The following is a 19,879-nucleotide window of genomic DNA, read 5'->3' as shown; positions in this document are numbered from 1 at the left end:
AGGAAACAGTACAAAAGAAAAAAAAACAACACCACCACTACTTTCAGAAGTACTTTCCATCCAGACAATCCCTCGTTTTGAAAGCAAGCCCAAACCTTCACAGAAAATTCCAGAGTGGCATTCCATCAACAAAAGAAAATAAAGTTATTGTTTAACACACTTATAGAGCATCTAAAACAGTATTTGTTGGCAAAGTCTGACTCTGTTCTAAAGATACCAAGATTATAATAACAGTGATACATACACACACAAATCTGATGCTCAAACAGTACTTATCTCACCATTATCTTCACGCAAAGCACAAGCCAGCATAGCTTTCTGCAGTTAAAAAACAGGACATTAAGCTTTTATTGCATTCTCTATGTATTCCTCAGGAAAGCCCTTTCCAGCATCTTAGTAGTGCAACATCTTAACATAGCTTTCAGGACAGGAGTGTCAAAAGCAGGTTGATCTTCCTCTTGCCAATCTTCTGCCAAATGGCTCAAGTTTACTCATTCAAAAACATCCTTCAGTTGGGCTTAATTCAGATAGGAAGAAGTATTCACTGTACTTTCAGCTCTCCTCTATTTCACTCTCTTAAATTGGTCACAATAACCTCTCCAAGGAACACATCGCCTCATGTCTTAGAGGGGCTTTTGTACTTTAGGAACAACGAGCTGCTAAAATCCAACTCATGAGGCTTGCAAGGTACTCTTAATACAGCAGCTAAAAACATGTTTTCCTTCCAGGAAGTCAGCCAACATCAAAATAACTCCAAAAAAGAAAACCTCAAAAAAGGAAAAACAATTAGCGGTGTCAGATCCAATTATTAGTTTCTGAAATACCTGAAAATCTGCAACAAAGTGAAAAAAATTTCTTAGACAATGATACTTTTTTTTTTAATTTTAATTTAATTTAATTTTTTCAAGTAGATGAAATCCAGAGGTAAAAGCTCAGCTTTAATGTGTGGTATCAGTAATAGCAACTCATAGAGTTAAAGTAAGAAGCCCTTCTAGTTATCTCTGGCAGTACCAAACACTTGCAGGAAAAAAAAGGAGGTATAAAGGCAGGTAAACAGACTTCTTCCAATTAATTCTTGCAATAGCAAGTTGAAAACTTTGAGGATCAAATTATACCCTAATCACTGTGCTTGATGGCTACTACTCGTGAATCTGTTCCACCCCTTTCTTAATACTAGGCTCCTGGACTCCCAACATTCTAGGGCAATGAGATCAATGGTTTAATTATGCATTACATAAACTCAAAACAATTGTATTTGAGACCTCATTTCCCACTTCAGGTTCACTAAAGACAGCTGGATATTTCAGCTTCACTAATTTATTTCCAGTGTATGCTCTATGCTGGGAATTTTCCACGTGGTGGCTCACTCCCACACCTCTCCTCTCCCCTGGGAACAAAAAGGCTTTATACTCTTTAAATTCTGCAGAATGCAAGCTTCCCCCTCCCCCCCTCTCCCCACTTTTAAGTGTGCAAATCCTTCATAAATACCAGGTTACAATAATGAATACTGCATGAATGATCTCTTCAAACTTAAAAATACAGTTTCCATTAGGAGGTGCAAGCAGGTTCTGGCTATCTGAATGGAAAAACCTGTAAATAATTATAAAGCCATTCCTAGTTGCTTTGAGGCCACATGTGTCTATAAAGCTCCTGTCACAAGGAAAGCAAAGTCCTTATGTTAATGCACCCATTTATAAGGTACTACTATCACCTGTTGTATCAAGTCTTGGGGGAGGAAGGAGCACAAAGAAACCACAAACTGCACTTCGTGCTTTTGAGACTATTTTACCTAGTTGAAGCCTCACTACAAATGGGGCTTATGAAATCTTTTTCTATAAAGTAGTCCATGTAAAATATTAACAAGCTTCAGAAACTGTTCTTTTACATTCAGCTTTACCTGCTACACCCATGTCTACAAAAACAGCTTGTGGATTATTTATCAGAAGAGGCAGTAACAGGACAAAACCTTGAGAGCACTGTCATGCAAAGCTTGAAGTACAGAAACAACAAGAGGAAAAAAGCCACACTAATTTCAACTAAAACTACCTATTATCCCGATTGAAGAAGGTGACACATCTGATGGCACACAATTTCAGAAGAAAAAAGGTAAAAGAAACATTATACATTAGGATTTACAGTATATTTTCACATCTAGGAAACAACATTAAATTAGGCCTTGTTTTAGTACTTCATGCGCCAAACATGAACTTCACAATTGGTTCACCTGTTTATGTACTTCACTGTTTGCTTTTTTTCCCACTTCTGTGTAACACTCGCTTATGTCCAGAAAGCCCTTTATTGAAGAACAACGTTACTAAAAATATATACACTTATAAACATTTTCCATTGAAATGTGACCAACTGAACAATCATCTTCAGTAACAAACTGCTGGAGAACCAAGCTGGAGATCGCATCATTTTAAACCTGATCTGCATAGGAGAGTTTATTTATTACTAATTAACATAAGCATTATTGCTTATAACAGCAAATATTAAAGCATATCCCCGAGAAGTAATTGGGATGAGTTTCAAGTTCACACCATACCTAATATTCTGTAGTTATTTTTACACTTTCCATTCGCACGGACATATTTCTGGAGATCATACCTTAATTTGTTCCTGAAATACATCAGCAGCAAAGAACATAGGGAAATGGGCTACACAGCACTGCAGTGTATACTGGACTTACTGGTGCAATCAGAGCACAGTGATTTAAACCACACAACACTCCTCCATGGTTCCATTTGATTCTTTAGAAAAACTAAAGCTTTTAAATTTCTTTAAAACTCGTTTTCTTTAATATTTGCAGTACCTATGCTATTAATGATCATTTTAAAATACTTATTTTTTAATCTGTGCAAAGTAACTTCAAGCCATCCAAAAACCATCTTGTGCAGCATTGCTGAAAAAGTTTCCAAAAACACCAGATCCGAATGTCACATTTTTACCCTACAGATAAGGCTTTCCTTAAAATATTACATAAGTGATGTACTTCCATTTTATTTTTACATACAGAGGGACTTCCACTGCTGCTCAAGGAATAGGACAGACGGCCACTGCACTCTAAAGACTTCACTAGTAGCAGAGCATCAGATGCAGAAATAAGTATTTTACTTTGCTCCCCTTACCTAGGTGACCGACAAGATGCCTATGTGTGATATAAACCTCATCTGCTCCAAATATCTCTTCTCAACAAGATCAAGATTCTGCAAGCTGCAGCATGTGGTTTCTTTGTTAGCAGCTTACTAATTTCAATCAAAGTTTCAACCAGTAAATCATCTATGATGCACTCTGAAATGCCTTGAGGACAACAAAATAAACTAAACTATAGAAAGTAATCCTCCTCCCCCTTGTAAAAATCACAATTTCTACTATTCTTTCATCTGTACTTACACAAGGATAACTAAGCGTGGATAATATTTAAAGGAAGCCATCTAAATTGCTGTTCAATGCCTCAAAATTCAAGTATAGGAACAAGCAGTCTAGCACGGTTTGAACAAATATCTTTATGCTGTACAACCCTTTCTACTCCAGCTGAAGAAAGAGTATTTATCCCAAAAGATAAATCTCCAAGCCATCCCATTCATTGTGATGGAAATCAAAGCAGAATCCCACATGGACATTGAGAAGAGCAAGTAGAGCGAGAGCAAGCCCTGGTCTGGGCTCACAAGGCCAGAAAAAGGTCCTCAATCTTCTCACCTGAGTAGATCACCCTTAAACTAAAAAGTCATCTCATGATGACAATTACCAAGATGCTCATGTTATTCATAAAGCATGCCTGCTTATAAGACAAGGTTTTTCCAAAGATTCCCAGGTGATTAGATATCCCAATGACTCTCAGGAGTTCTGCCTGTGCACTTAGCAGACTGGATGTATCCCAGGAGCCATAAAACTCCATTAGTGTGGTATTACACTCTACTGTAACAAAGATTATCACGTTAGCCAAAGTACTGCATTTATATATATGGGCTCCAGACTTCAAGTCACTCAGAAGTCTGCCTTAACCTGTTAATAGCTGCAGAATAAACTTGCATCATCTGGTAGCAGAGCAGCTAAATACTTGTGAATCTCTAATTTTACTAGAAGAACTTTCATACTGGAAGATTTGTATTTTAATCATCAAATCCTGAAGGTTGGAAAAGACCTCTAAGATCACCTAGTCCAACTGTCAGCCCACCCCCACCATGACCACTGAGCACATTCCTCAGTGCCACATCCACACAGCTCTTGAACAGCTCTGGGGGCAGTGACTCCACCACCTCCCTGAGCAGCCTGTGCCACTGCCTCACTGACCCTTCTGAGAAGAAATAGTTCCTAATATTGGACCTGAATCATCCTTAGATGTTTTATTGTTCAATGTAAAAACAGGCCATTGGGATATGATTTTCAACAATCTTAAGCCTGTGTTTTTTTGGAAAGCATAGAAAAAACTACAAACACTGTTACAAAAATTGAGAAAAAAACCCAATGGAATAGAAAGAATGAAAGTCTTCAAAACACAAATGTATGGATTCCATATAGTTTTCATTAAAGGAACGTTTCACCAAAAGCAATACTGAGGTCACAAAAGTGTAAGCGTGAAAAAAAAAAAAAAACTCTCACCTTCCTGAAATTTACTTTTACTTTTTTTTTTTTTTTAATGTAACATAAGAGGTTTAACAAACTAAGTAAAAGGATTAACAGGCATGGGACTAGAACAGGAAGAGATTACCAGAAAACCCAAATGCTATTTTGTAAGAAAGGTTTTGTAAGTATTCCTGAGATATTTGACTAAGTTCCTGTAAAGCAGAAGTAATTCTAAGCATTTAATACAAAATACATTCAGCATCTCATGATTATTTCAGCAGGCTGAAAGTCAATTAAAAGTTTCCAGAAGCATGGCTCATTTAACAATGAGTTTATTTTCAGATCAATTCACAAACAAGTCTTTTTTTTTTTCCATATTAAAACTATACAAAGCTAAAGGAAGACTAGAATTGTAAAGCTATGATAATCATTAACAAGATGCAGTTTATCTGCCTTCAGTGCTTTTCCTCACAGTTATATTACTGCAGAGAATTCTGATCATTTTGAAGACCTTACCTTCCAGCACAATTATGATCTTTGAAATAATAATAATCACAGACACCGTTCCACAGCCAGTTTATGCACACTAGTCATTGGAGGTTATGTGAGGACATGTATTCTCTGGAATGGCTGTAGCAGACTGGCTCACTCTTAATACACTTAGAAGTGATCAAGCTCAGTTACTTTAAAAATTCAGCTTCCAGTGATGTTTTTTCTAGCAAGCTCTGAAGATAAACCTACCATTGCAATATAACTTGTTATCTACAAATGCAAGTTTTCCATTAAGGGATCTGCTACATTTGTTAGTTTGAAGTAACTTGAAAGATTTAGTGATTAAGGCAATTATAGATACCTTAAAGTAATGAAAGGAATTCAACCCATTCTAAGGAAAATAGCTGCAAGGAAAACCTTCCAGTTTCTTAGCACTCCTCCCCCACAAAAGAAACAAACAAAAAACCCATCAACTCAATGAGAAGCAGCAAAATGCACCAACCAAGAGTAGTTTATTAGTAGCCCCAAGCTGGGTTCTTTCCAAGTATGCTTTACTGTTTCTCTCCCTCCTCACAAGTTGAGTGATACTCATCTACAGTTCAGCTAAAATAGAAAGCTGTCAGAACAGACCCAGGTAACCTACTTAGCAAGATACTGCATGGGCAAAAATGAAATAAGTTAGCCCCCCTTGTGGCTGTGCTCTGAAGTTTAAAATCATCACTGAAGTATGCCACGTCCCTCCATGATTATAAGATACAAGCAAGTCTATTACCTCCCACACTTGCCATTTGACAGTTGAAGTTCTATTTAAAACACAGAGTGTCCTCTACTGACACACACACACACACACAAAGATTAAAAAAAAATGAATACTAGATAAGGAAGTTGGACATAGGCAAAAATATAATTGCTGGCTCTGATAATTAGTTACTGACTTTTTTTGTTTAAATGAGTACACAGACACAGTTAAATCAAACTCATTTGCACACTGTACAAATAAGTGCTGCTTTAAGAAAAAAGAAAAAAAGAAAAAAAAAAAAGGATTCATCAAGCATAAAGCCAAAATGAGAATTAATGAACTTGGGGTAGGGAGGTAGAAGATGTATCAGAAAAAAGTCAGACCAACATTTTTTCAAGGTAATCACTAAAGCTGAAGATCAGATAAAGGCTTTTCACCCGAGATCATTTACTGTACACTTCTGTGAAAGCAACGATAAGAGCATTAAGTCTTCAGGAATTTCTCCAACTATACTTTGGAAGAAGCTTTGAGAATAAGTACAGCATCATTCTCTGAAAGATACTGGAAATTACACTGTAAAAAAGCATGCGTGATGGATTTAAATAACTAAAATTCTTTATTATGAGAATACAGGAAAGAAATTGTCATTTTACCAGTACTATTACCACACTTCATAAGATGCTATACAGGGGCTGCTCTGAAAGCCCTGCCTCCTATCTTATTAAGTTGTCCCACATCAGAGGTGGATGTTGGTGGTACAGCAGCAGAGGTTGGACCTTCCCACCCATTTCCATTATATGCTGTTGCCATGAGACTGATGGCAGCAGAGGGGCTGTCTGACACAATGGTGCCTGACATGGAAGAGTGTAGACAGCAAAGTTGTGTCATTAAATTCTTCCACGTGGAAAAAATGGCACCCACTGACACTTGCTGAACATTTATGGAGACCAAACAGTGGATGTCAACACAGTGAGGGGTGGGTGGTGCATTTCAGTAGCAGTGACAAGAAACGAAGTATTTCCAATGAAGTATTCCACAAACAGAATAAAATAAAAATAAAAAAATCACTGTTTTCAAAGAAGCTGTCCTGAGCAGTCTCATTTTTTAACATCTCTACCCAAGTGATTTGGCAGCAACAGTAATCTAAAGAAACATTGAAGTCACATGGTAATCTAGCCATGTACAGAGAAAGGGAGTTTCACACAAGCACAAATCACTGTTTGGAAAGTGGAGAGTAAAATGGAAATAGATGTAGCCAGCCATCTCCTGCCTGCCCTATCTCACCTTTGATTGGATCAACCCTCCTCAAATAGGGCAATCCAGGATTATTAAGTGGCCTACCAGAGCAGGAAAAAAAAAATCCACAACTATGTAGACAAGGTATTTTAAGACTGTTACATACACGCAATTTCCTACCTTTTCCAGAACAGATGAAAACACATTACACAGACAAAAATGATACACACTTAAAATACATCATGTCTTGTGATGTTATATTTTACAATACCTTTACTTATTCCTTTAGCACAGTCAATATTAAATGCTCCTACTGAATTTGCAAATACTTGCAAGCCTAAGCTTTTTGTACATAAAGCAAATTTCCTTAAAATTAATTCCTTAAAGCACAGTCTTTGAAATTATTATGTTATAATCATTTCCAAATGCTGTCATCGCTCTAGACCAAAATACTTTCATTTCCTCAGATACCAGAATCAGTAACTGCTAACATAGAATTGGATGGAATGAATGGGATTTCTTCCCCATTTCAGTGCAGCCTTATTCTTACCACGTCACCTATCAGCACTATGCTGAATCCACCCCTCACCAACACAGAGATGCAGCCTCAGCCTCTTCTCTTTGCAAGTTGTTGGCCACCTGTCACATGATAAAAACATACCCAGTCCATTATTAAGCCACTGTTCTCCTACACAGTAGTGGTCTGTTTTCACCATCTCTGTATTAACTGGAGCTAAGATATACACTCCAATGGCTGAGGTTCAGCTAGCCAAACTGTAAGGCATTCTTTAGCCTATTAGAACACACCTACTAAGTGCCACAAAAATCTTCCCTGAAGTTTCATACATAAGAATGTTTCTCCCTATTTGGCACAAATATCATTTTTATTCATGTTTAAGGTAATTCTTCCATTCTCTGTCTTTGGAATTTAATTCAAGGAGCAACAGTGATGCTGAAGTAACCGTACATACAGTTATTCATAGTTAAGAACAGTTTACATCAAGATGATCAATCTTTAAGTCATTCACCATTATTTTAATTAATCTGCATTCCTTCCTGCCGCAACTCAGCAAGAAAAAAAAAAAAGCAAGTAGAAAGATTTGAAAAATTATTGCAATTTCAAAGCTCAGAGCCAAGCCTCGTGTGTCCAAGTTAAGAGTGTCATGAGACAGAGAATCTTTGGAATCAAAACAGATGGAAAAACGATTTAAGAATGTAAATACCTCACAGTTTGTCATGCAACTATGCATCTTTGTCATTATGTATCTAACCATTTTCAAGCCTTCATTTTAAGGCCACAGAATCCATCCAAGAAGATGCTATTACTACCTGCAGCTGAAGATACCACATAGAACCGATTATAAATATTTTCCTAGGCATGCTTGGACTTGACTTGTTTTAAATAGGATAAATCCCTACCAGAACGCTGTTCCCAGTACACCAGTAGGTGCCCTAAGCGATACAGAAAAACCAGGTTGGCACTAGAAGTTACATAACTTGAAAAAGTAACAGTCGTGATGCAGCTACATCGTATTCCACTTTTATCTTAATACAAAACAGTTACAAGGGCTGAGCTGCTGGGTTCTAACAACTCTAAACTCCCTTCCACCGAGACGCTGACAATTAACAGGCAAAGCGCCTACTGGTTATTCAAGCGTATTTCAAGTTAAATTCTGCCTGTTTAAAAAGCAAACGTTTTCTTAACATCCCCAGCTTCTCCCTCCCCAACCCCGCCGCCGGCCCGCCCGTCCCCGCCCGTATAGCCCGAGGTGGCGGCGGCCACGGGCCGGGGGGGGCGCGGGAGCGGGCCGTGCCATGCAGATCGGCGGCTCCTCGCCGGCAGAGGGAGCCGGCCCGGCGCTGCCCGCCTCGCCGCTCTCACCCGGCACTGGCCATCGTGGAAGACGCGCGGGTCCAGGTTGCAGGCGATGGTGGCGGTGGGCAGATCCTGCAGCACCACCGCCTCCATCTCGCCACCGGCGAAGCTCCAGTCCGGTTCGGCCTCGGGCGGGGGCAGCGCCTCCGTCTCCTCTTCCTCCTCCCTTGTTTCCCCGAGCGGCGGCTCCTCCCGGCCTGCCGGGCCACTCCCGCCGCCGCTGCCGCTCTCCATGGCCGGGGGCGAGCGGAGCCCCCGCGGGGCGGGGCCCGGCGGCGGCTGAAGCGGCCTGAAGCGCCTCGCGCGCGGCAGCCGTTAACCCGCTCCTGCCCACCTTCGGCGTTTCTTAACCCCTGTGCGCGTTTAACCGTCTCCTTCCTGCTCCCCGCGCGCACGGCACACGGCGTCGCCTGAGCCAATAGGACGCGGCGCCGCAGCAACAGGTGGCCTGCACGAGCCGGGCGCCGCTGCCGCCATCTTGAGTGAGGGCAGGGGGCGCGCCTCGCCCGCCCAGCCGTGTGCGCGAGGGTGTCTGCGTGCACTGGGGTCAGAGCGTACGGGTGGCACGGAGCGTCGTGTCTGTCACCTAGCGTTAGAAGCATAGAATCGCTGATGTTGGAAAAGATCACGAAGTTCATCTAGTCCAACCATCAGCCCACCCTCATCGTGCCCACTGACCACGTCCCTCAGTGCCACATCCACACGGCTCTTCAACACCACCAGGGACAGTGACTCCACCACCTCCCTGGGCAGCCTGTGCCACTGCCTCACTGCAACAAGAAATTTTTCCTAACATCCTATCTGACCCTCTGAGGGTGCAACTTGATGCCATTCCCTCTCGTTTCTGTGTCCTTTCCTCCTCACTTCGGTGCTGCAGGAGGAGTTTTCTTAAAACTATTCTCTTTTTCTCTGGCGCCAGAAGTCTCTAGAAGACAACTGCACCTTTTCTTTTGTCATATTCCTAAGCAGAAAAACAGAATTTACCTCATGATGGGCCACTTTCTTCGACATAGCTCACCTAGACAAATGCTTTTCTTACATAAATACATATAAATCTATATATAGGCAAAGCAATATTCTGGTAAAGGAAAGAATATCAGAAAAAAATAACAACTTTGATAGTTGGATATTTTATGCTGCCTACTGGTTTGCACTGTGCAAGGTTTACAGCACAGACAATGGCCCCACTACTTGAAACATCACAGTTATCTATCTTCTATCTTTACTTAACACCACTGGCCTTTTTTCCCCGGCACATCAAAGATTTTACATTGATGAATTACTGGTCTCAGTTAATTTTAATGACATCTTCCAGGATATGAGGCAAAAAATGCAAGAAAAGATTAATTATTTGCCTTCTTTCAGAAGAAGATGATCTAATTTTTGGGTGGTCCTGTATGGAACCCAGAGCCAGACTTGATGATGATTATGGGTCCACTCTGAATGGGGGTATTCTCTGATTCTATGATTGTCTGTCTTCTTTATTACAATTATTTTCAGACTTTCTACTCTGCCTGCTTTAAATCATTTGAATCTTCCTCAGAGCTGCTGTCATAAATAAACGATACGTTCATGACAGCTGTAAGTGACATGTGTATATTCTCCTATCAGTTTTTACCGTAGAACTGACAAATGGTATCTTACAAAGAGAAAAAAATACATATATGAATTTGCCAAAACTTATTAGTGCTAAGTTTTTTCAACATCTAGACAAGGTAATGCCATTTCAATCTTATTCTTCGCTCTCACATTTGCTTCTTGACTTGAGTGGTGACACTTGCCAGTTTGAGGAGAGGCTGTATTCTCTGCTTCAAGAATGCCTCTCTACAGAGACCTCACCAGAGGAACCTGAATGGAAATCTGTAGTTAACCTTATTTAAAAACTTCCAGAGAAAAAAACAAAACATGGCAGCGACAAACTCCCACAATTGCCATCTACCACCTTACTACTATGAAAGCCCTTGAAAAACACTAATCTGGTCTCTGCTAGACTAATGGCATAACCCACCTCCACTTGGTCATGGTACCCGGGTGTCACATTAACAGAGGAAAATGAATTATTAATGCTATTTGTTTCATAACATCACCTAAAGCTCAAATGAGATAAGTATCATATTATACCAAGCGCTGTAGTACTTCATGGTTAAAGAACCTATCTGCCCAAAGAGCTGTAAAGTTCAGACAACTCAGAGAAAGAAAGCATTACTGACATTCTAGAAAAATAATGAACAACACCAGTATGAAATGAACACCGTCACCACTATCACTCCCTGCATTATTCAGTCATGGACTTAAGAAAAATTAAGCCTGAATCTCCCTAATCTAAAGGCTTAATGCCAGATTCCTCCTCTCCTTTTGTTATGTATGAATGGAATTGAATGCAATCTATGCTTTTGCCTGAAAGAGCTGCTAAACCAAGAGAAACGACAACATCACCACAGTGCTCAGCCTTGAGAATGGAATGCATATTTAATATGAATGAGAGTAATTGACGATAATGATTTCTCTGAACTCAGAAAAAAGGATCCACGGAATAAATCGTTAAATGCTCACCCAGGGCCTTCAAATGTTTTAAACAACGCATACTACCACCCAGTGGTAGAAAGAAAAGAAGAAAGCATCTCAAAAGGTGTACTTTTTGTGTGTTACGTGGATCTGCACACAGAAATCCTCATTTATCAAGTGAAAAGCAATTATCTAACAAATATATATATATATATATATATATATATATATATATATATATAATTATAATTATATATATAATTTCATTACAATAAAATGGGATATATTTGTAGAAAGATCTTATGTCCCTGTGGGTGAATTTTTTTCCTGAACGCTCATGTAAAGCTCTGGTTTATTTTAATATTCTTCAAAATAGATTTTCAGGGCACCTGTTTAGTGGCTGCACTTAAGCAGGCACAGTTAGCAGTTCAAACGCATGGCACTGATGTCAGTGACAGAACTTCAGAAGACAGATTTATTTTTCCTGAAGAGGAAAAGCCTATTCACGTGATGATGCTGTAGTCATTCATCTACTGTAGACTTTAAGAAAGGGTATGCCTATCTAATACGTGCATATATAGTCAAGATTATTTTTGGATATCAATAGCACAGTTTTATTTTCATTAATATAATTTGTAACACAAGTACAAAAGCTCATATCTTCAGTTGCCTGCTTATGTTGATACTTGTACTATCAGTTATTTGCTTGTATTTGTAAAAGAAAATCTTGGCCATTTAAGCATTATCCAAATAACCACCTACACTAGCAATAATGAATGTCCAATATGCTTACAAACTTCAAAGCTCAAATAACCTAATCACCTATTTGAATCTAAAATATAGTTAAAAGAGCCTTATCCACACTGATGCTTTCCCCACAATCAAGCATGACACACCAATGTATGGTATGACATTTTAGATATTAATCTCCCTTGTTAGATCACATGAACCTCATAAAAACCCAATTGGTCAAACAACATTGGCTTGTGAGGGTCTTCTTTATTAACAGTATCAAAGGAAGAGATTCTCAAGCTCTCGTACCTTGTGTGCTAGTCACTTTTCTGTCACTTTGCTCCAAATCCAGTTATTTTGTCAGAAAAGAAATGCTCATTGCTGTTTTCTCTCCAGATCAAGGAGAATCCAAGCTGATTAAAGAGTTACCAGAATTACCTCTGTTATTTCCTATGGGCATGTTGGAGCCCATGTTCTTTAGGAAATTTCAATAAAATACACCTCAATTTACCTCTTTCAAGTACTCTTGATCTGCTGAGCAGCCCCACATGATACTTTATCACAGATAGACGTTCTCCTTAAAACAGCCTTCCACAGGCAGAGTGAAGTCTGAGTCTTGTTAAAGCAAACCAGACACCTCAAAGTGAACATATAAAGCATATAAAACATCATTTCTTTTACTTTAAATTGATCTTGAGCAAACTGTATGCCCAAAGAGAAAATAAATGTAAAGAAAATCCCTAGTCTTACATAACAATTTGTTCTGATATTAAATACTGTTAGAGATATGTTTAATTTCTAGTTTAACTTTGCCTGATTCTCACTCACACCCATCTGTTCTTGTTACATTTTTCTTTGCTGTAATAAAAACTCTCCCAGCACTTGGTGTACATTGGAGTACCTCCTCTCTATTCTTCTTGCTCAGGTAAGCAGATCCAGTCCTGCAGATCTCTCAAGATGTATCGTGTTTTCCTCTTGGAACAGCTGAAAGTAGTTTCAGTCCTGATGCGTGCTTTTCCCACATTACATTTTTTTTCCTTCCCTTGTCTTGCTGCAGGCACCCCCTTCTCTGAGCACCATCATCCCCAAAACTTTGGTTGCTGTTGCTGCTGCTTGCCAAGCTCCTGCTGCAACCCTACAGTACTGTGTCCACATGATTTGTGTTCTAGGTGCCTGCAGCTCAGCTCCTGGGCACCCACAGCCACTGCAGCCTCAGTAACCAGGTGCTCTGAACGTGCACTTAGGTACCCTTCCCCAAGCCTTCCCAGGGCAAACTTGCATCTTGCAACAACGCAAGGCAGAGTCTGGATTGTTTATGACTGAGAAAAATCATTTTAGATCATTTTTCTAAATGTTTTTTGGTTTTTGTAGCCAGCAGGATAGAAAGAATTGCTGTGGCCTGGATCACATCAGCCATCAATGTGAACTATTTCCAGCCACACTGACTGAAAATATTTCATGACTCTGGCTGTCATAGCAAAACAGCTTTAACATATAACCTAGCAAGTCATTTCTGATAGCCATTGAGTTCACTGCATTCACCAGAAGATTTTAAGCACCAAGGGAGGTAACCACACACCATCCATTGTTATTTTTTCTTTACCTTGTGCAGACTGATTGTCTTTGTCTTGAAACCACAGTGATGAGAAGAAGAAAGCAAGGAGGCACTAGCCTCCTTGTTCCGTGCTGTGTAATGTTTTTGTGGAAGGCTCTGAAGGAGAGGTAGAGTTATCTGGAGTGTTTTTCAGGACTGCTGTTATTTGGAAGAATAGGAAATGTCCTGGGGCAGAGAAATAACATACAAATTAAATGCTCTTAAATAATAAATCAGTGCAGTGAAGCTGAGGTGTCTTTACCTTGATGTTTGTGGGAGGCAAAGAACAAGTCTGAGGTGCAAAGGGTAAGTCTTGCTCAGAAGTCTTTGACGCAGCAGCTAATGTACAAAGCCCACGTAACTGATTCAGATCAGTTGCTGTGTTGAATGCCTGCCAGCACAATCTCTTCTTTTTCACACTTATCTCCCTCTCCTGCCCTGGTTCACTGCACTCCCTTTGTGACACCCATTCTTGGTTAGGAAGCGAGTCGCCATGTTTGCACTGTGCCCAGCACAGTTGGGCTCCCAAGGTCACGGCCACCTTTGGGTGCACCCCGGATCTAACAATGGTGTGCTCCTCATTATACTAGCACAGCAGGTCACCCTGTACCTCTTGCTGATTTTTTAAACTGTGCTCTGGTAAGTCATCTCCTAAATTAGGGAGAAAGGAGTAATACATTGTAGAGGTAAATGAGTCATTTATTTCAGGAGCAATCGGTAATAAGAAGTCTGGTTACTGATTTACTGCAGAACTCGTTTACAAGGGCTATAGAATAAATAGGCTTTGTGGGGAAGCACATCTGAAAAGGAACAATAAATATAAATACAATAACAACAAAAACTGTATTAAAGCTTTCAGTAGAAACAGTAAGGTTGTGCTCCTAATTCTGGGAAAAAAAAAATAATAAGGATAAAAAGAGAAAATGAGAAAAGAAAAAGAAAGGAAAAAGGAAGGGGCAAAATATTAAAAAGTAGAAGAAGAAGAAAAAAAAACAAGAGCAAAGAAAAAGAAAAAAGCAAAGGAAAAAGGAAAAGGAGATGAATTGTGGCAAAACCCACTTACAAAGAAAATGATTAGTGAAAAATGGACTGGGGCTCAAACAAAACAAACTGCATGTAATTCTCCTCCATGGTAGACCATGCATGACTTTTTCTAAGATTCCTACCCATTGCTTTTAGAGTATTACATGCCAAAACCTGCTTCATAGCTCCATAGGTACCATGAGAATTCCAAATGGGCATGAAAAAAAAAGTGGGACTCAAGAAAACTCTTGGAGATCACCCATTCTTCTCACTAAAAGGCTGGAAAATCACAGAATTCTTCTGATTTTATGGGAGGTTATTAGAATATTTCTGAAAATTCTTCTGAAAGGAGAGCTGTAAATTTTATAGAGAGCTGCATATGGCTGTGATGCATTTTTCCAATACACTGAATAACTGAACAGTAACAGTCAATCTGAAATTCTCATACACTGACCATGATAAACTCACTTCTCAATTGCACATGTCACTTACTCATATCAGCTACGTAATAAATTGTTGTATGAGCTTTTCATAATATTCAATATAGAATATTATTCCCAAATCTATAAACACTTTAAAACCTTTTATAATTTTAAAAGTTCTCTGAGATTTGCAATGGAGAAATCAATTAAAGACCAAATTCAAGCAGAAACTGTACAGAAAGTGATCTTATTTTACACAGGGGGAAGGGGAAGCTGTTCAGAGTTATGAAAGATAAACCAAAATTTAAAACACAAGCAAGAGTATGAAAAGATCAAATGAACTGTGATTAGGGGTTTTACTTTAGGAAATAATTTCAAGATGCTATATGCAGTAAAACAGGAAACAGATAATAAATAGCAGGTTAACATAATAGGAATGAAAATAAATGATAAGTTCAAGAAATTATAGATGTGAACATGGTCTCTTCCAGAGAGACCTAGAAGAAGCTTTGAGTTATTTCCAGGTCCAACAGTGAAACATTCTGATGGATCTAATTAGGACTTCATGTGCATTTTCATAAATCGGATCAATGGGAGAAAAGTAGCATTTGTAACACGGATCATAGTAATGTCATATGTAGTTCATTCACTGAGTTTTGAGCATTAGTATCTCCTGGGTGCTTCGTGAAACAAATGAGGGTATTTTCTTTCCCAAATAACTTACATTTAAGAACAGGTTTCCAGATGCCTTTAGCAGAAGAAATTCAGCTGAAGCTGGAACAGTTTATCACTTCCAAAAATTCATGCCCCAAATTCAGTGCCACACTATGCGTCAGAAACAGAGGGAGGAACGATGAGGATGCCAATAATGAAATCACAGTTACTTAATAAGACCCAGATCCTCACAAAGACTCTTAGCTTTAAACATATCAGTAATCCTATTGAATCACGTGCAAATCGTGATGGTCCTTTAAATAGTGGTGTGTGCATGTCCTAAGCAACTGTACACAAGTGAGAGCAAGGGCATGGCTGAACGGCATTTGAAAGTGGGGAGGGAGGAAGAGGGAGGAGAAATACATTTGGCTGGGGTTTCCCAAGCAGAATCAAAGCACAGGCAGAAGCCACAAAGTAGCCTCACCGCGCCTCCAGCCGCCCCACCCCCCCCCCCCAGATCCCGTTCGGTGCCCTGCAGGCAGCTGAGCAGCCCAGAGGGAGCTGATCACCCTAAGCAGCTTAGTGCCGGGGCAGCTAAGAGCACTAAATACAGATGGCACCCCCATCACACCACATTACTGAAATTTTCAGGGGACTCTCCCACTCTTAATTTGGCTTGAGGGGATGGAGCGTCTTGCCAAGCACAAAGCAGCAGCATGCCACACTGACCTCTGGGCAGGTGTTTAAGGAGCCAGGGTCAGAAAGAATAGAGCTATGTGGACTACGAAAGTGCTGAAAATCACAGTCCTCCAAAATATGTATTTTTTTTTCCATTTGTAGCTTTATCTTTCCCATAATTTATTTTTTTTTTTTCTTTTTCCATCACAAAGACGAAGCAGTTGTATTCTTACACAGAATCACAGAATCATTAAGATTGGAAAAGACCTCTAAGATCACTGATTCCGACTGTCAGCCCACCCCCACCATGCCCACTGATCACGTCCCTCAGTGCCACATCCACACAGCTCTTGAACACCTCCAGGAATGGTGACTGCACCACCTCCCTGGGCAGCCTGTGCCACTGCCTCACTGCTCTTTCCAACAAGAAATTTTTCCTAACATCCAACCTAAATATATAAAATACTGCATTACACCACAAATAAATTGTGGGAATTCCAGTGAAGCCACAAGCTGCAATAAAGATAACTGTGGGGAGAAACTAAGGGAGCTTTAGTGCACATGTTGCCCACTGCTCATTCCCAAACTTAAGCATTGATGAACATCATCTGGGGTGGGATTAATCCCATGTAAGTTTAGGTGGGTACAGCAGAGAGATCTTGCCATGCGCCAGTCACCCCTAGCTTCTCAGCAGTCTATGTGAAGAAATGGACTTTAGTGCCATGGCCACCCAGACTATTTCAGATGTCTAGCTGAGGATGAACTGTCTTTTCACTAGATCTCTGCTGACTCTTGGGCTTGCAGACAAGGAGATTGTCCACACTGACATTGATGAATGACAGAATGAATCACAGCATTACAGGATTATAGTAGTCAGAAGGGACCTCTGGAGACCATCTAGACCAATTCACTTCTAAAGCAGATTCCCTACAGTAGATTGCACAGGAAAGCATCCAGACAAGTGTTGAATATCTCCAGAGGAGACCACAACCTGTCTGCTCGTTTCTACTTACCACTGAGTTCACTGTCCTGTTCTACTCTGCCCTTGTGAGGCCCCATCTGGAGTACTGCATCCAGGTCTGGGCATCCCAGCACAGGACATGAAGCTGTTGGAGTGGGTACAAAGGAGAGCATGAAGATGACCAGAGGGCTGGAGCACCTCTCATGTGAGGAAGGTTTGAAAGGCTTGTTCACCTTGGAAAGGAGAAGGTTCTGGGTAGACCTCGTTGTGGCCTTCCAGTACTTGAAGGAAGATTATAAGCAGGAGGGAATCTTTTTACATGGTCTTATAGTGATAGCACAAGGGGGAATGGCTTTAAACTAAAAGAATGGAAATTTACATTAGATGTTAGCAAGAAATTCTTCCCTCAGAGGCAGCCCAGGGAAGCTGTGGTGCTCCCTGGAGGTGCTCAAGGCCAGATTGGATGAGACCCTGGGCAGCCTGAGCTGGTGGGGGGCAGCCCAGCCTGCAGCTGCAGATTGGAACTAGATGATCTTTAATGCTGCTTCCAACCCAATGCTTTCTATGATTCTATAAAATATACGTGGGTTTTTTTCCTTACCTTAGGAAAATGCAAAATGATAACTGCATGATTCCCCATGCAGTGAAGGGAGGAAAGGAAGTGACAATAATCCAAGCAAATGCAGGCTGATAGCCCCCCAGGATGAAGCATGCTTCTAGCAGACTGTGAGGGGATCATCACGCTGCCCACTAATGTTGAACATATGTGATATTTAATTACCTGCACTCAGCTTCTAAATGAAGAAGGTGTGCAGTAATCCTTCCCAAAGCTGAACAGGGGAAATAATATTTATTAGCTGAGGGCCTGTGTTAGAAACAGATGGGATGTAAAGAGCTTGAAGACAGTGTAAAAGGAGTACGAAATAGGAGAGATTAATTGTTAAGTAATTGCCCAGTAATTGAGAGAAGAGTGTTGAGCAGAGTGGGCTGCTAGAGCAGACAACACAGACCCACTCACATGGCACTGCTAGGTCCTAACTCCACCAAAATGAGGAAAGCATCTGTGTACATACTTGTAGAAACACACAAAGGATGGCAGTGCTTATGGCTTGCCTACTCTGCTGCCTCCAGCTCTGCTCGATCTTACATGTGAGAATTGTAAAGTGCCATATGTGGGGTGCAACCATCGGACCAAGGGTTAAATGAACAAACCAGCCCTATTTGTATAAAACCAGCAGTGACTGAGATGTGTCAGCCTACTAATATTAGAACCCATAGGAGAAGTGAAATAATTGCTTAATTATGGGTCCAGTTACAAGACCTCTATTGCCAGATGCTAAGCTCATTGCCAAGTGCCCAGACCTCCCAGAAACATCCCTGATGACCACAGCTGCCCAGCAGGTCAGGCTGCATCTCCCTGTTCTTCTGCCTCACTGGCAAGGCAACTCTCAGCAAGCACAAATTCTATGGAAAGTAGCTGTCAGATTATTATCAGAGTGGTATTTGACTGAATTATTCATTTTTTACTGTTGCCTGTTTCCTGTTGGCTGCACCTTCTCTGTTTCTATCCACTCAAAAATCCCATGTTCAGCCCACTCTTTCCACACCCAAATATACAAAGTGGTTTTATATACATACACATGCATCACAGGGCAGAACTGCTCACTTTTTCTACCTTCTGCTTTCCCTTGATAGCTCACCTTTCCACCCCCTTCTATCTCTGCATGTTAGAAAACTAGAAACTACTTTCTGTTAGAAGGGAAAGAAAATCCCATTTGTCATGGGACTGGTGTGTGGTGTGGCTTCAGGATGCCAACAGGGTTTGGGTCTCCATCACAGTCTGGATGCCACTACAGTCTGGATATCTATCACTCAATCTATGATGCCACTGGGATCTGGATCTCAAGCATCACTGGGATCTGGATCTCCATCATCTGACTCTGATGCCATTGGGCTCTAAATCTCTGTCACCCAACTCTGTTGACACTGGAACATGGTTTTCCATCACTCCGATCTGGGGTGATGACCTTTAAGGTCCCCGCAAGCAAAACCATTCTGTGACCTGGGGAATCACCAGTGCTTCTCTACCATCAGCACCACTTGGAGTGTAGCTGGAGCAGGCTGCACCTCCTACCAAATTATTTCCTTTTGCCTACAAGCAAAACCTAGCGAAGATGGTTCTCACACCAGAACCCACTGATCCTCATTTTTATGCAAAGTGTCTCCATAAGCGAGAGAAATTACCAAGTGTGAAAGTTGGAAGAGAAGGCAGCCTGCGGGATGAACCCAAAACCACAGCCACCTTCCCCAGATCGGCAGCTGCCGGGGGGCTCCGAGCCGGTACCATGGGGCAGAAGCCCGGGTGGTAGAAATGGGGTTGATTTTTCAGACACCCTACAAA

General features: G+C 40.7%; 1 protein-coding gene across 1 annotated transcript in view; it reads right to left on the bottom strand.

Moving 5' to 3' along the window:
• The window catches only part of RCAN1 (regulator of calcineurin 1), a 37,893-nt gene extending 28,572 nt beyond the window's left edge, over window positions 1-9,321 (bottom strand). Inside the window, exon 1 of the mRNA XM_065741704.1 lies at window positions 8,916-9,321. Coding sequence (XP_065597776.1) covers window positions 8,916-9,143 — 228 coding nt within the window. The 5' untranslated portion in view covers window positions 9,144-9,321. The remainder of the gene's footprint in view (window positions 1-8,915) is intronic.
• Window positions 9,322-19,879: the final 10,558 nt, after the last annotated feature.

This window comes from Cyrtonyx montezumae, unplaced genomic scaffold, assembly GCF_038088225.1.
Source record: "Cyrtonyx montezumae isolate F1298 unplaced genomic scaffold, pur_monq_1.0 scaffold_3, whole genome shotgun sequence".
Lineage (NCBI taxonomy): Eukaryota > Metazoa > Chordata > Aves > Galliformes > Odontophoridae > Cyrtonyx > Cyrtonyx montezumae.
Note: the sequence above shows the minus strand (reverse complement) of the source record. Positions and strands in the feature narration are given on the sequence as shown.